The sequence below is a fragment of the Aphelocoma coerulescens genome (genome assembly GCF_041296385.1).
Source record: "Aphelocoma coerulescens isolate FSJ_1873_10779 chromosome Z unlocalized genomic scaffold, UR_Acoe_1.0 ChrZ, whole genome shotgun sequence".
In the NCBI taxonomy this organism is placed as follows: Eukaryota; Metazoa; Chordata; class Aves; order Passeriformes; family Corvidae; genus Aphelocoma; species Aphelocoma coerulescens.
Genome location: NW_027184085.1, coordinates 44810002 through 44826172, shown reverse-complemented (window position 1 = coordinate 44826172; position 16171 = coordinate 44810002). Strand labels below are relative to the sequence as shown.

At 40.5% G+C, this 16171-nt stretch overlaps 1 protein-coding gene across 2 annotated transcripts in view; it reads left to right on the top strand.

Moving 5' to 3' along the window:
• Positions 1–16171, top strand: part of HOOK3 (hook microtubule tethering protein 3) — an 89946-nt gene that overhangs the window by 60875 nt on the left and 12900 nt on the right. Inside the window, exons 15-20 of one of the 2 annotated variants that reach the window (XM_069001567.1) lie at positions 4379–4519; positions 6720–6807; positions 11020–11097; positions 11802–11836; positions 12608–12690; positions 14021–14121. In XM_069001567.1, coding sequence (XP_068857668.1) covers positions 4379–4519; positions 6720–6807; positions 11020–11097; positions 11802–11836; positions 12608–12690; positions 14021–14121 — 526 coding nt within the window. The remainder of the gene's footprint in view (positions 1–4378; positions 4520–6719; positions 6808–11019; positions 11098–11801; positions 11837–12607; positions 12691–14020; positions 14122–16171) is intronic. The other variant, XM_069001568.1, reaches the window with a different exon arrangement.

Here is a 16171-nt window from a genome sequence, read left to right as displayed (position 1 = left end):
GACCCTCAAGTCCATGGGGGTGGGCGGGATCCACCGAAGGGTATTGAGGGAGTGGCTGCAGACAGGTATTGCAAAATTCACTCTGAAACAGTTTTTGATTGTAAAATGGAACTTCTCGATTTGCTACTGTAGCAAGTAGAGGCAAGAAAGAACCAAGAGGCAAGCCAAGCAGGCAGAGAGTGACTCTGCCAGAGTGCTTCAACTTTTAAAGCGCCCAGGGTACCACCCAGCCCCAGCCCCGCCCTTCTGTTTTCCAGCTGCAGGAAGAGAGTAACAATTTTGGGAACAGATAGATAAGGAACACAATAACATTTTGGGTTACCCAGAACAGTGTTGATCTGCTGGAGGGTCGGAAGGCTCTGCAGAGGAATCTGAACAGGCTGTTATCGGTGGGTGGAGGACAATTGCATGAAGTTCGACATGGCGTAGTGCTAGGTCCTGCCCTTGGGTCACAACAACCTGTACAGTGCTGCAGGCTTGGAGAAGAGTGGCTGGAAAGATGCAGTGGGAAGTAATTGTAGAATCATAGAGCAGCTTGGGTTGGAAGGGACCTTAAAGATCATCTTGTTCATCTCCGCTGCCATGGGCAAAAGGACACCTTCCAGTAGACCAGGTTGCTCAAATCCTCATCCAGCCTGGACTGGAACACTGCCAGGTAGGGGACATCCACAACTCCCTTTGCCATTGCCTCCAAACCCTCAAAGTAAAGAATTTCTGTTCAATGTCTAATCTAAAGCACCCTTTTTAAGTTTACACAACTTTCCTTTGTCTTGTCACTCCATGCTCTTGTAAAAAATCCCTCTCCAGCTCCCTTGTTGGCTCCTTTCATGTACTGTAAGGCTACTGTAAGGTATCCCTGGACCCTGATCTACAACCCCAGCTCTCTCAGCCTGTTTTAATAGTAGAGATGTTCCATCCCTGTGATCGCCTTAGTGGCTTCCTCTGGACTCACTTCAATTAGTTGACATACTTCCTGTGCTGGCACCCCAGAGCTGGATGCAGTGTTCCAGGTGGGGTCTCACCAGAGCAGAGCAGAGGGGCAGAATCCCCTCCCTCCCCTGCTGCCCACGCTGCTTTGGATGCAGCCCAGGACACGTTTGGCTCTCTGGGCTGTGAGTGCCCATGGCTGGGTCATGTCCAGCCTCTCATCCCCCAGCACCCCCAAGGCCTTCTCACAGGGCTGCTCTCCATCTGTTCATCCCCAGCCTGAACTGATACCAGGGTTTACCGTAGGCCAAGTGCAGGACCTTGCACTTGGCCTTGTTGACCCTCGTGAGGTTTTCATGGCCCCACTTCTTCAGTTTGTCCAGGTCCCTGTGGATGACACTGTTGCAGCGGGGATACTGTAACACGCCTATATCAAACCAGGAGTCCTCTGGAAAAGAAATATCTATGGACGGATTCTTGGTAGATGTTTCAGAGATGTTTATTTCTCCAGCCGCATGGCCGGGGCTCTGCCAAGGAACTCCCACAGTCTGGCCTGAGGGTCCTTTGCCCACGCAGGGGAACACAAACCAACCAATGGGGAACGAGGCTGAGCAGGGGCAGGGAAATCCCGTGTGTCTGTCCCCTCAGGGCCCCTCTCCCAGGGCTACATGGCGGGGGGAAGGGACCCTGACATTTCACCCATTTATTTTTAACACAAGAGTTGTAAAACTTAACATTGAAATCAACTGGATAAACATAACAAGAACAGTTTCAAAACAAAACAAGCCACCCTCCTGAGTCTTTAAATGTCCAGACAGATTCTCTGGAACATCTTAAGGCTGACAGAAGGGAGACAGAACTCTCTGAACATGCTTTGTGGGGAAACTGAGGCAGGAGAGGGTTTAATTTCTTCCCTCCCCCTTTTCATCCCCCACTTGGCATTGGAAAGGGATTTTTGGGGAAACAATTGGCAAAGGTATGGTTTTGTGAGGGAAACCATGGATGAAAAAACGGATTGGGAATACACTGGGAGTAATAGGATATAGGATAAAGGGGAAAGGTGGGATTACGAAAGGGAGACTGTAGGAGGGGCTTACAGTGGAGATATTGTCTAGCACGACTACGATTTTTAGCATATATACTGCCTTTTACAGCAGCACCATCAGGCCCAGTGACCTGAGACGCTTGTAACCCTTTTCTGCCTAGTACAATTTTGAATTCTACCACCTCTCCATCTCCCAAGCTTGGGATGTATTACTCTTCGCTGCATTCTTGCTTTCTCTTTTGCTCACTCCTGTGTTGGAATTGCTGGAGCTGCTGGGGCTGCCGGAGCTGCTCGTGCCTGCGCACTCTTCCCAGGGTCATGTTCGGGGCCGCGCCACTCAGTTCTCCGTGCGTCGCCTCCTCTGGTCGCAGCTTTGCTGCCGCTGCCAGGCGCTGCATCTCGGCTGGGCCCCTGAGCGATGACCCCCCCGTGCCCTGCTCCAGCGCGCGTTTCGGCTGGGCACGGCTCCGCTCCGCCACCGCCGCCCGAGCGCCGCTCCTCTCGGTTGGGCATTCACGGGGCTCGCTCCACCACGCGCTGCGTGCGGCCAGGCAGGCGCTGCCGGACCGCGCCGCTCCCGCCGCGCCTCGCTCTGCCACCCACACTGTGGCTCGCGCGCGGGAATTGTCTCGCTGCTGCTCACAGAGCGCTCGGTGCACATGGCCGAGGCCGCACGGTCCCTGAGCCAGGCTTCCCTTCACCAGGACACAGCTGACATTGCTCAACAGTCTCGGTAATTAAATAATATTCACGAAAATATTCTTCCAGTGGCATGTATTTTGACTCAAAAATTAACTGTGTCCAAACGGTGTTCCAAAAGTTCGGTCAGAATTAAATCCCAAGAAACATAAAAAAAGTTCCTAAACAGCCACGAAAGGAAATGTTTCAGTTCTTTTTGAGCTTGAATCAAGCTAAAATTTACAAATTGTTGCTCAAGAATCTTTTCAAGTTTAAGATAAATGTCCATATGGGGCTCTGAGAGCCAAGAGTCTTCCCACAGTTCCTCCATAGTTTAGATATGGAATAGCAAACAAATCCAAGAAGAGGAATCCAAAGTTTCTAGGGTTTACTCACACATCAGTTGCTTAGGGATCGGGGATCATTCTGCTCACAATTCTCCACCATTTGTTACAGCGGGGATACTGTAACATGCATATATCAACCAAGAGTCCCGTGGAAAAGAAATATATATGGACAGATTCTTGGTAGATGTTTCAGAGATGTTTATTTCCCCAGCCTCATGGCCGGGCTCTGCCGAGGAACTCCCACAGTCTGGCCTGAGGGTCCTTTGCCCACGCAGGGGAACACAAACCAACCAATGGGGAACGAGGCTGAGCAGGGGCACGGAAATCCCGTGTGTCTGTGCCCTCAGGGCCCCTCTCCCAGGGCTACATGGTGGGGGGAGGAGACCCCGACATGACACCTGTTGTTCTGATGTGGATTGAGGGTGTTGGTTGACAGCAGCTGAACATGAACCATTGAGTGCTCAGGTGGCCAAAAAGGCCAATGACGTCCTGGCCTGTATCAGCACTAGAGTGGCCAGCAAGACCAGGGCAGGGATTGTCCCCCCCCCCGTACTTGGCACTGGTGAGGTCACTACCTCAAGTTCTGTGTCCAGTTTTGTGCCACCTCACTACAAGAAGGACATTGAGGTGGTGGAGTTTGTCCAGAGAAGGACAGTGGAGCTGGAGAAGGGTGTAAAGAGTTAAGTCCTGTGAGGAGCAGGGGGACTGTTTATCCTGAAGAAAAGGAGGCTCACTTACTACAACTACTCGAAAGGAGGTTGTAGCAAAGCAGGGATTGGTCTCTTCTCAAGCTGTGCTGGGGAGGTTTAGATTGGATATTAGGAGTCATTTCTCCACCAGAAGGGGTTATCAAGCATTACAACAGGCTACCTAGGGAAGTGATTGAATCCTCGTCCCTGGTGGTGTTTAAAAGATGTGTAGATGTGGTGCTTAAGGGACATGGTTCTGTGCTGAGTTTATGTTAGATCTTGATAATCTTAAGAATCTTTTCAACCCAAATGATTCTGTGATTCTGTGTAAACAGACCAAGGGTGGAAGTGACTTGCTCAGGTTTATGCAGTAGTTCAGTGACAGCTGAGATTACAGTCTTTCTTCATGCTTGGTATTAAGCTTTGCATCCTTTGTGTTCTCCCTATAAATCTGTTGAGTTGTACTCAGAGATCCTGATAGGGGTATTGAGGTAATTTTCTTGTGTTCTGCATTCTGCAATTACAACTTAAATTAGGTTTGTATTTGGGGTTTGAAAACATGATTGCTGTTGCAGCCATCTCCTTTAAAAAGATTGTATTTATATTATTATTTTACTTCCTATGGTAAACCGTTTTCTTTGTTATAGATATTGGCATTCCTTTTTTTACAAAATTGTGTTCTGTGTGTTTAGGGAGAAACTCATTCGCCTTCAGCATGAGAACAAGATGTTAAAATTGAACCAGGAAGGTTCTGACAATGAGAAGATTGCCTTGTTGCAGAGCCTTCTTGATGATGCAAACTTACGTAAGAATGAACTGGAGACAGAAAATAGGTAAGAAATTTGTCCACTGTTTCAGTTGACTTTCCTACAGGCATCCTCAGGACAAGAAAGACATGGATTTAATGGAGTCAGTCCTGGGAAAGGCCACAGGGATGTGATTACAGGACTGCAGCGTCTTGTATGAGTAAAGTCTGAGGGATAGAGACTATGTAGCCTGGAAAAGAGGAGGCTTAGGTTAGATCTTACCAATGTTATCTTATCAAAGTGTCTAATGGGAGTGTCTAAAGGAGATGAAGCTAGACTCTTGCCAGTAGTACTCAGTAGCAGGGCAAGAGGCAGTGTGCAGAGCTTGAAACACATTATATTTAATCTAAATGCAAGAACATATTTTTTTTTCACTGTGAGGGTTGATGAATACTGGAGTATGTTGTCCAGAGATGTTGTCTCCATCCTTGTAGATATTTAAAACCCAACAGGATGTGTTCCTGTGTAGCCTGCTCTACCTAACCCTGCTGGATTGAACCAGTCAGCGTACAGGCATCTGTGGGGCCAGACAGAGTGCATCTGGGCATGCCACAGTATTTGGCTGATAGTGATGTGAGGCTGCTTTCTATCTAAGCTTCAAATCTGTTCTTTATCTAATCTTCCTCTATCTTCCCCTTCAACTGGGGGAGGTGCCTGAAGCCTGGAAAAAGGTAAATACTGCACTCACCTTCAGGAAGGGCAAGAAAAAGAGCATGAGGAACTACAAAGACTGGTCAGCCAGAGGTCACTTTCTGGAAATTTCACAAAGCAAGTCCATCTGGAATCTATTTCCAGCCACATGAAGGACAGGAAAGTAACTGGGAAATGTCAGCATGAATTTATTCAGAGCAAATCATGCCCAACTAATCCATTTGTCTTGACAATGAGATGACTGCACATGTGAAGGGTGAAAAAGAGGACGGTACGTAGCTTAGCTTTAGCAAAGCCTTTGATAAAGTGTTCCATGGTATCCTTATGTTCAGAATGGTTAGATATAAACTAAATAAGTGGACAGTAAAGTGAGCAAAAAAATTAATTGGACAGTGATGGGACAGCTGAGCCTAGAGTATTACTGTCAATGAAATGTAACCCAGCTGGCAACCAGTTCCTCAGTCATCAGTACCAGGACCAGCTGTTCATCACTTTTATTAACAACTTTACTGATGAGAGGGACTACACTCCCAGGAAGTTTGAGAATAGTACCACTTTGGGATATCCTGAAAGGGAAAGCTGTTATTCAGAGGAGCTCAGCAGTGCAGAGAAATGAACTGATGGGAGTCCTGTCTGTGGCTGTGGAGCAGCTCTGCTGCAAAAGCCCTGGGGTCCTAGTGGGTGGCAAAGGAGAATGTGTTATTTGGGGACCTTGCAGTTGACTGTGATCTGGACTGTTCTCACTGAGCTGCAGGCAGGCAGTCAGTCTGGGAAAATGGTTGTTCACCTCTCATCAGTACTTAAGATACCACATCTGGACAGAGCATGTAATTTTGGATTCCCGAATGCCAGAGAGATGTGGATGTGTAGAAGTGCAGCAGAATACTCCTAAGGTGAGAGACACTAGAAGGTGTGACAGGTGGGATAAAACTGAGAAGCAAGTTTGTCCAGGCCAAAGAAAAAGTGACATAGAGGAGATTGTACTGTGATCTGCATCTGCTTCATGGGAAGGTAGTAAGAAGACAGATTTGGGCTGTTTTCAAGAGATTATTAGTGGAAGGACAAGAGGCAACAGACAAAATGCGGAGTATGGGTCTGAGCTCTAGAAGAGAAGCCCAAAGAGACAGTTAGACCTCTATGCTTAAAAGTGTCCAAACCTAGTACTGGATGTGGTTGCCAGCAATCTGCTTTAAGGAGGAAGTTGGATCCAGGCAACCTGTGGACATTCCTTCCAGCCTACAGGTTTATAGGGTTTCTGTAACTGTGTAAAAGCATAAGCTATCAGCTCTCGCACAGTAAAATTGGCTGTTAAAAGGTTTTCTTTCATGTATATAGAAATGATTTCTGCATGCATTTATGTTGTCCTTGAGGAATATGAGAATGTTCTGGATGAACATCTGGATGTTACAATCTCTGGAACTGCTGTAAGCTCTAACTACTGCTGTAAATTTTTTGAGAGTAATTTACAGTATTGCATTTTTGTGTAGATGAGCTGGAAACACTGGACACTAAAAGTCTGAGACCTCCTCTTGCAGTTGTTTTTTTTTTACGAAAAAAAATATTGTCTCTTTCCTAGATTGGTAAATCAGAGACTTCTGGAAGTACAGTCCCAGGTTGAAGAACTACAAAAATCTTTGCAGGATCAAGGTTCAAAAGCTGAAGATGTAAGTAGAAATGTACATCAAACTTACATTCAAATAGTTACCGTTTTCGAAACTTTCACCTTTTTGTAAAAAAAAAAATGTAAAAGAAATATACAAACTGAGAGTTCTAATAGTTTTGCATATTTACTTGTATGGTCTTATCAATAAATTGTGCTTCTCTAACTAGGATGTAAGACAATTGTCTAGATTAGAAAACCATCCTATGTAGAGAAGATGTCAAATATGTTTTATTTGAATAATTGTGTCTGTTGCAATAGAAAACTATTTAATTGGAATAGACAGTTTTGCAGGGAATTGAGAAAATGTTGATTCTCTATGAATAAAGCATCTGAAGTTGTTTTTGGTTTAGTTTTCTTAATGAAAGTTGAGGCCTTCCCAGCCACTGGAGGGTCTGTAATTGTTCATGTAAATGTATCTCAGAATGATAAAAGCAAGGCAGACCAAAATAAAAAAAAAGGTCAAATAATTAGGCCCTCAACATAATGCAGCATTTTCTGTTTCTGTATAGAGTTAACTTTATTTTAAATGTAAGAATACACATTGTAGCTGAGTTAGTGTGGAAAACAACTTTCAGTCTTCCACTCAAAAATTGTTTATTATCTCCTGTATTTCAAAAAAGAAGCTCTAGAATTTTCTTGAAAGCGGTGATTTGTTGGACTGTACATGCATAGTGTATGCTCACAATCTCAGTGTATCATGTTGCTAATTGGCAACAAATTGTAATGTGTTGCTTTCTATTTTTGTGGGTTTGTTTTAACTAATTTATATAAAACAATGCAAGTTTTTTTACTAGCTGCTTATGTTCACTTAAGAGTGTGTTAAATTTAGTTTATACTTTTAATTTTCAGAATAAACTATATGAATGTAAAACACCTAGTTGATTTCCAACAAGATTATTTTCCTGAGTAACTTAGAATGTGTTTTAGAATGCACGTTAAAATAGGTAAATTCTGAGATGTTCTTTGTTCCCTTGATTATTGGCCAAAATCTTTTCAGGGTGAGCAAGAATATGAAAGAATTATTCTCAGATATTGAGTATTGTAAATGATCTCTGTCTAACTGTATTCACGTTATTTACTGCAATTTTAGTTGTGTCTCTTTTGAGGCACTGATTGGGGCAGTAATTTAGGGTGTGTCTACTCTCATGGCTTCTTTCTAGGTCTGTCCATAGCAGTGGTGACTTACAGGCACTGATCCCACAGTCTGTTTTGCTGAGTTTGATGTGTAGGATTTCATTTACTCTTAAGGAAGCAAAGGAGTGAATGTAGACTCAGGGAAGTGTTGAGGATGCAAGAACCTCTGATGTGGTCTTCATGCAGTCTCCCTGACAAAGCAGAGCAAACCTCAGAAGTTAAACCCAGCTGCTCAAGTACATCGAAGTTGTGCTGAGACTACTTGAGTCATCTGTAGGATATCCATACAAAAAGAGTGATTCTTCAGAAACATAAGAAAAAGCAATAGGAGAGACATGGCATACAGTTCACCAATATATCATTTTCAGCTAATTTCCTCGTTTTTGCTATTTTTCTGCAACAATGCACTGAAATTCATATTTTTACATACTTACACTGTAATTGTGCTCAATCCAGAAGATTGACACTCCATTTTAATTCAGTCCAGAAATGTTTGATGAGAGCTCAGGTTTGTTCTTTGTTGGGGGCTTTTTTGGTATTTTTTTTCTTTTAAGTTTTGTTTGGTTTTAAAGCTGAAGTTATTTTCAGATGTGCCCAAAAATACAGAGGTACTGTCCTAACCCAGGCTAGTGTCCTTGCAGTGATACGTGATGTGCACCAAGGTCCACATGGGCAAGCAGTTCTGATTTTATACTGAAGTGCAGTGGAGGGCAGCTGTGTGTCATTGGGCCTGTAACAGGCACTGACACATTCTGTCGGGATTATTGATTAGTCCATCCTGGTGTTACCTTCTAGCCAGGCAAAGGCCTGCTTTCCCCCATCTTTCAGACTGCAGAATCAACGCAGATATGTCTGGTGTGCTCAGAATAGCTTTGATTTATTGGCTTCCAGAATGCAGTAATTGCACAGGGCTACTCAACAGTTTCCTGAACAGCTTCGACTACATCATTTGCATGTCTTACCACTGTCATTTATCATCCTTGTTCTCCGGTTCTCTGCCCTAATCCTTTCCTATATAAACACCTGGCCTTTTTTAGTTACTTCTGCCCCATGTGTTAAATCCATCCCACGCCTAATGTTTTTCATAATGTAACATGCAGTCTTGGCCTTACGTGCTGTTACTGATACAACACCTCCCTAAAAGGTCCCCAGAACTCTGTTACCTCTTCAGTTACCTCTGAAGTTCAGCCACTTTGTTCATTTGATGAGACACTAGAGCAGGTTTCCCAGGGAAGTTGTGGATGCCCCATCCATGGAATATTCAAGGCCAGGTTGGACAGGGCTCTGAGCAACCTGACCTAGTTGAAAATGTCCCTGCTTGTTGCAGGGGATTGGAATATGTGACCTTTGAAAGTCCCTTCCAACCCAAACCATTCTATCACTACTGTCAGGATCCTTGAAATATGACCATCCATCATGGTGCTGTTTTGTGACTTTAATCACCTCACAGCATTGCTGATCTCATCCAGCAGTCTTCTGAAGTGATGATCCATAGTTTCCCACACCCTGCTAAGTTAGCTTAACCTCAGGCCAGAGCCTAGCCATTCTGCCCATAACCTTAACATGTGAAACAAACCCAAATTTTGCCCTGAAGAAGGGGACAGACTTGTTGCTTTGGCTTGTTTAAGCATGAAAGAAACTTCAAGCAAAAGGACTCTTATTTCTACCATTTTTAGGAGACTCATCTTCCTGTGAGAGAACAATTATACTAATTATATTTTAGATTTGTATATGAGTCTTTAAAGCTTACTGATACTGCAGAAATCCCAGAAGTAATGTTTGCCCATTTTTAGAGTGATCTGTTTGAATTTATCTGACGAGTATGTACAGGATCTTTGGGTGCCTAAAATGGCACATCGAGTGTTTTAGTCTTTTTCCTAATCATGTGTCTTGGGTAAATTAATGTGGGTAAACTCAGTTCTGCTTCTTTAAATTGTTTGTGCTGTTTATCACAACTAGTTTCTTGCTTGTGAGGACAAGATCTGTCTAGATGGGAGAGGGTTACTCCCTCAACAGTGCAGGTACTAGGTAAATGGAATCAGTGGAATCAGTGTTGAGTAGTAGTTTTGCCTGTTTCAAGATAAACCCAAGTGCAATACAAGGATTGCAAAGAAAAGCTGAGTTCAGTTTTGATTTTCTTACCTTAGGGAAATGGGCACTGCTTCCAGCTTTTTCTCTTTCTTGTCCCAGCCAGCTGGTAGCCCCCTAAATGATCGAATATAAGTGATGGGAACAGTTCAAATGATTTATGACTGATAAAGATGCATACAAATATTTTTTGTTACAGAAAAAGTGGTGTTGCTGCAGTTGTTCAGGGGACTGGAAAAGAAAACCTGCAGATCCTTAGCTGCTGCAAATTTCTGATTGTGAAGTCAACAGAGCCATGTTGACTTGTTTTTATGGCTCCCCACTTTTCTTGTGCGATAAGAAAATCTCTTTTAAAATAATGAAAAAACATGCCCCAGGAATGTGATCAACTTCAGTATTTTGAAGTATTACCAAACTAAACTGCTTTTTGAGTGCAAACAGTAATTTTTTTCTGTTAGCAAGGTATCTAAACCTTGGTTGAAAGAACATTGGAGAAAAAATAATAAAGTAATTTTGTTGATGATTTTATCTTATATTTTGATGATGTTTTGGACCATCAGTCACATGCTAAACCAGTGATTAATACTGGATAAAAACAAACCGAAAAGGCAGTTGCAGATTTAAATATTCTACATTTGCTTTGTATTCAATCAGTGTGGCAATAACACAATTCAGTATCACACCACAAAAACACCTGCATCTCTTAATTCTGATTGTAGCCCAACAGACTGGCTATTTTCCTTCATTTTGTTAGTTGTATGATTTTTATTTTAAAATTACTTTCCAAAATAGCAGTTGCTCTCCTTTGGAATTCTGGTTTAAACACAATGATTTGTAAATGTGCTTCTTTATTATTTTTATATTTTTGGGTTTAGTGACATGTTTTAGAAAATGTTACAGGATGAAATTGCTCATGAGAACAGAGGAAAAAATTGCACCTGCGTGAAAAATACATAGCTTTAACTTTTTCTGTTCATGACTTTCTAAATAGTTTCTTCTGTTGGCTGCTGTTTTGCTTTATACTAATGTCATCTCTGTTTCTTGGCATGGGCTTCTGCTCAAGGCTATTGTGAGTATGGCTTTCTATTTACTTAACACTACTTTCAGTTCATAGACATTTATTGAGTTGGGATATTTTTTCTTTTTGAAAGATACTCACTGTGTATGAAGTGAGTTTAAAATTTTAAAATTACTTCAAAGTTTTTATTCAAAGAGCTTATCTAAAAGTGATTTAACCAGAAAGTGGAACACTGTAAGTTGTATGGTGATTTTTATGTGTCTGTAATCAAGAAAGATAAGAAACACAAACAAGGTGACATTTTTGCTACACTCCAGTTAGAAATACTCTACTCCTTCTAGTTTCTGTGGGGATGGGAATTTACTTCAACTAATTTGCTACATGTCTTCATGCAAGTTGCAATGCAATATTGGTAGGACAGCTCTTCTTGCAAATTTTGCTGCACTTTCCAATACAAAGTACTGAACAAATTAAGACAACTGCCATAGAATTCTGTCATTTATGGATCTTGCTTTTATTGATCTAGTTCCTGGGAAAATATTTGTAAAGTTTTAAAGGGTTCTAATTTTACTAAAGTCACACAGCTGTGAAGAGAAAGGTTGCTACCACAGAGGCTTTACAGTTGTGATCTAAAACTGAAGTAAAAAAAGTTGGATTTTGGTTAGAGTGCCAAAATTGCATGTTTTCAAATAATTTTTTTAATATGTTAGAGTTTCACAATATATTAAAACAAAATATTTAACTTTCTATTTTAGTCAGTTCTTCTGAAAAAGAAACTTGAAGAACATCTGTAAGTATTTTTATTTGCTTATTTTGTTTGCAGTTTGAAATGATGTGTTTTCTATATGGCAAGGGAGGCAGACAGTCATTAATCATGGATCTGGGAAATATGCAACTAAGAGACATTAGATAACACAGGAATATTTGGGAATTCTATTGGTAGAAAACCATTTTGAAAGTAAGAGCGATGAGGGAACCATCATCTTGTGTTGGGTAGAAAGCTTTGCTTAACGTTGTGCAAATCTTTGCTCAAGAGGACTAAGTAATTTTCTTCTGAGGAAAGCATGCTAATATAAACAAAATTAATTTGTTTACTCTTTAATGTACATTATGGCATAGAAGATAATACTTTAGGAAGTGCTGTCATTTTATTGTGCTATTTTTGCACATCTTTTATTTCCCTGAAAGAGTATTTGCTTTTTGACTGGCTTGCAAAAAGAACTTTCTGTTGCCTTTGGGTTTAGCCATTCTTTCTCAATGTAATATCAGTGTTCATTTTAGGCCTTCATTGTACAATTAACTCTTAAGTTCTAAGTTAAGTACAGTTACTGATAAAGAAGCTGTTTGCTGTTGCAGTTCTCCATACAGAATGATGGTTTTCATCTTATCTAACAAATATTTCTACGGTGATATTGTCACTTGTCCTTAAGCCCCACAGAAAAAAATCAGTCATGCCCTTAGAAATAATCTCTCTCTGAGGGTTTTCTGTACTCCTTAGTGCTCATTTCAAGCACAGTAATACTATTGGGGAAACAATATGTGCTTTTGTGATTTGTAACAGTGAGAAGCTCCATGAAGCTAACAATGAGCTACAGAAGAAACGAGCTATTATTGAAGATTTGGAACCACGATGCAACAACAGTTGTGAGTTACCTGTGCAGTCCATTTCTTTTCTTTATAAATTATTTCATGTGCAACATCTTTAATTATAATACCTAAAGGAGGTGTCAGGTAAGCAAAATGTACATTTTTAATGGAAGGGACATGTATGTTGTTAATTTCTCTGGAAACTGTGGTGACCAAAAAGTTGCTCTTAGCACTTGAAATGCATGGGATCACATTTTAGAAACCACTGTAGTAAGAAATCATGGAATCATGGAATGCTAAGAGATTAGAATTAACCTTAAAGATCATCTAGTCCCAAACCCCAATGACATTGGCCGTAGAAATACCAGCTCACTGCCATACCTGCTGTTGAAGCTCAGCTGTCCAGAACTGTCATGTCTCATAAGACCCTAATTTAGAAGATCCTTGCTGCTGTCACTGGCTCATCTTTAGTTCCAGTGTATATTCCTTCAATGTGTTTTCAAAAATGTGTTGTCATTGGAGCAAACTTTCAGTTACTGGTCAAAGAGAATATAAGATATGTATCATATTGCTCAGAGGACATGCAGAACCCTGCATCTAGTTGGTTTTTAGCACATTATTGCTGTATTTTTTACAGAGAAGTAATGATGGAGTTAGTCTGGTTTTTTTAGAAGACTAGTTATTATAGAGCAAGGCAAAAAGATTGTAACCAATGGTAGCTTTTCTGGTTTGTGGTAAAATTATTTTATTCATAGTAAGATGAAGGAAAAAATACAAAAAATATAATTTTGTTTTCTGAGATCTGAGAAGTTGTATAGAAGATGTAGAAGTAATAGTAGCTTGACATATTCTTACACCAACACAGGAAAAATCTGTGCAATTAAATTGTCCTACTGATCTCAATTGCTGCTTAAGAAAATGTGAGAGGAAAATTAAATTTAGTATATTCATGTTACAGTTTAGCAGATTTAAGCAGGAGTTGTGCCTGTTAGGAATTATTCCTCTTACATAAAATAAGAAAAATCCTATTTGTCTGTATTACGTGCCAAGATGTTATAGTAGCTGTAAGTCTTTAGTAAACTGTTTTTCTATATGTGTTCAGTAACATGGTTGCTTTATGATTCAATTTCTCTTTGTCATAATTTTAAAAAGAAAAATTATGTTCCAAAAAATCCATTTTATGAGATTTTACAGGAGTACATATTTTTTATGTGTTTCTGAGTTGTACAGTAATTAAATCTGTGATATCTACCACATCAGGTTTCTTATGTCAGCTTTTCTTAACTGAAGTATATTTTAGCTGTGTCTTAAATGTCTCTTGTAAAACATGAAAATATGCATAATATAATGATGCTATTTTCCAATGTGTGCGTCTCCTGACTTAAAGCACTTAAAATTGAGGAATTACAAGAAGCTTTACGGAAAAAGGAGGAGGAAATGAAGCAAATGGAAGAACGATACAAAAAGTATTTGGAAAAGGCCAAAAGTGTAAGTAGATGTGTTCTATGTAAATGATCCCTCTCTGACGTAGACTGTATTACATGTCCACTCTGTGGGAGTAAAAATGGAGGAGGTATCTGTATACACAGTAACAAGTAACAGAGAAGGAAGGCCTATAGATTATCATCTTATTGTTTCAGAATTTAATATGGATTAATTCTGCAGAAGATTACCCCATTTTTGAGACTCTTTTATTGATGCTTTTCCTCAGTAAAGTGATCTTTTTGACTGGATCACCTTCAATAGCTGTTACATTTCTCTGATGATGCTCAGCATTCTCTTTGCCTTTATTGCTTAATATATGCTTCTGTTGAGAAAGTGACTGGTATTTAAGTACTGAGGATATGGGTATACTGCTAGCTTTAAAATGGCAATATTGTGGTCTTAATCATAGTCCCCTTCTCTTACTATACTTAGCTATTTTGAGTTTCTTGAAAGCGTATCTGTGTCTTTGGATACATATCATTACATTGGAATCTGTAAGTAGGTTCCTAATTTGGCGAAACTTTATGCTTTCTTCCTTTACTTCTGTGGAGTTTCCCGAATGACTTCTTGTGAAATGTCTTCAGGAAGTCTAAACAAATTTCTCCTCATCCCTTGGCCCACCCCCCAATTTTTATTGGTTGTTGCATCTTAAGAGTATATTCCACTGAAAGATGGCTTTTCCTTTTTCAGTAAGACTTAATTATTTTTATGTACTGTGTTACTATAGGGTATTTTTATATGACAGTAGAATTAATTAGGTTAACTTTTTGTGATCTTTTTTTCAATTTTCATTTTGAGGTTTTTTTGTGTTTGGTTTGGAGTTGTCTTTTTTCTTTCTCATTGTTGTTACTGATGGGTTTTGGTGCAGGGTTTTTTGTGAAGACCAGTAGAATCATTATAGTCTTCCACTATGGAAAGTGTATCCAGGTCTAATGAGTATTTTCTTAGAAAATAACATGCTTTTATAGAAGATAATAGAATCATACAATCATTTAAGTTGGAAAAGGACTCTAAGATAATCATTGAGTCCAGCTTTTGTCTGATCACGACTCTGTTAACTAGACCATGGCACTAAGTGCCACATGCAGTTCCTTGAACACCTCCAGGGATGGTGACTACACCACCTCCCTAGGTAGCCCATTCCTATGCTTGACAATCCAACCTAAACCTTGCCTGGTGCAGCTTGAGACTATGGTGTCTCATCCTGTCACTGGCTGCCTGGGAGAAGAGGCCACAACCCCTATCTGGCTACAACTTTCTTTCAAGTAAAGAGTGATAAGGCTCCCAGAGCTGTCTTTTCTCCAGGCTAAACACCCCCAGCTCCCTCAGCCACTCCTCATAGGATTTATATGTTCACCATACAGTAAAAATATCTCACTGAGATTTAAAGCATTGTTTTATTTCAGCATCTGGACACAAATCTGAAATAGGGAGGAAGACAAAAGATGAGAAGTCTTATTTCTGTAAAGCCAGAGGTTGTTAAAAAGTTTCACGCCATTTTCTATTAAAGGCTTAATGATTCAGGCATTTTGCTGGATTTGTCCTTGATTTAGCTTTGTTTGCCGGCACTCTTGGATGACACATACGAATGTACCAGGTGTCCCTTCATCTTTTTAGTAGCATGATGGTTATGCGTGTGCCACAGAGTACTTCTTGGCTTAACAGAGCTACCTAGAAATTACATCTGGTATTTTAGGTTGGTGAATCATGGCAAATATCCATAAGGACAGAAGCAGTCCTTCTTCTAGCAGGAGAAATTGACAGTCAGGAAAACCATAACTATAAAGAGAGAAACCTTACAGAAGATATTTCTATCACTGTGGCCCCAAGGTAATCTAGCCTGGGTTAGGAGCTACGAATGTGATTCTGGGTTACTGAACCTTTTAGGTATCACTTTTTCTTGTCAGTAGTTTTGTTTCACAGTCCTGTAAAAGAGGGCCCTGTTCAGAAGCTCCAATATGGCATGCTTGATGAGAGAGGTAGACACATTTTAAGTCACTTTTTTTTTTATTTCTTAACCTAACTTAAAAAGTTTTAATTCCTTAACAAGATT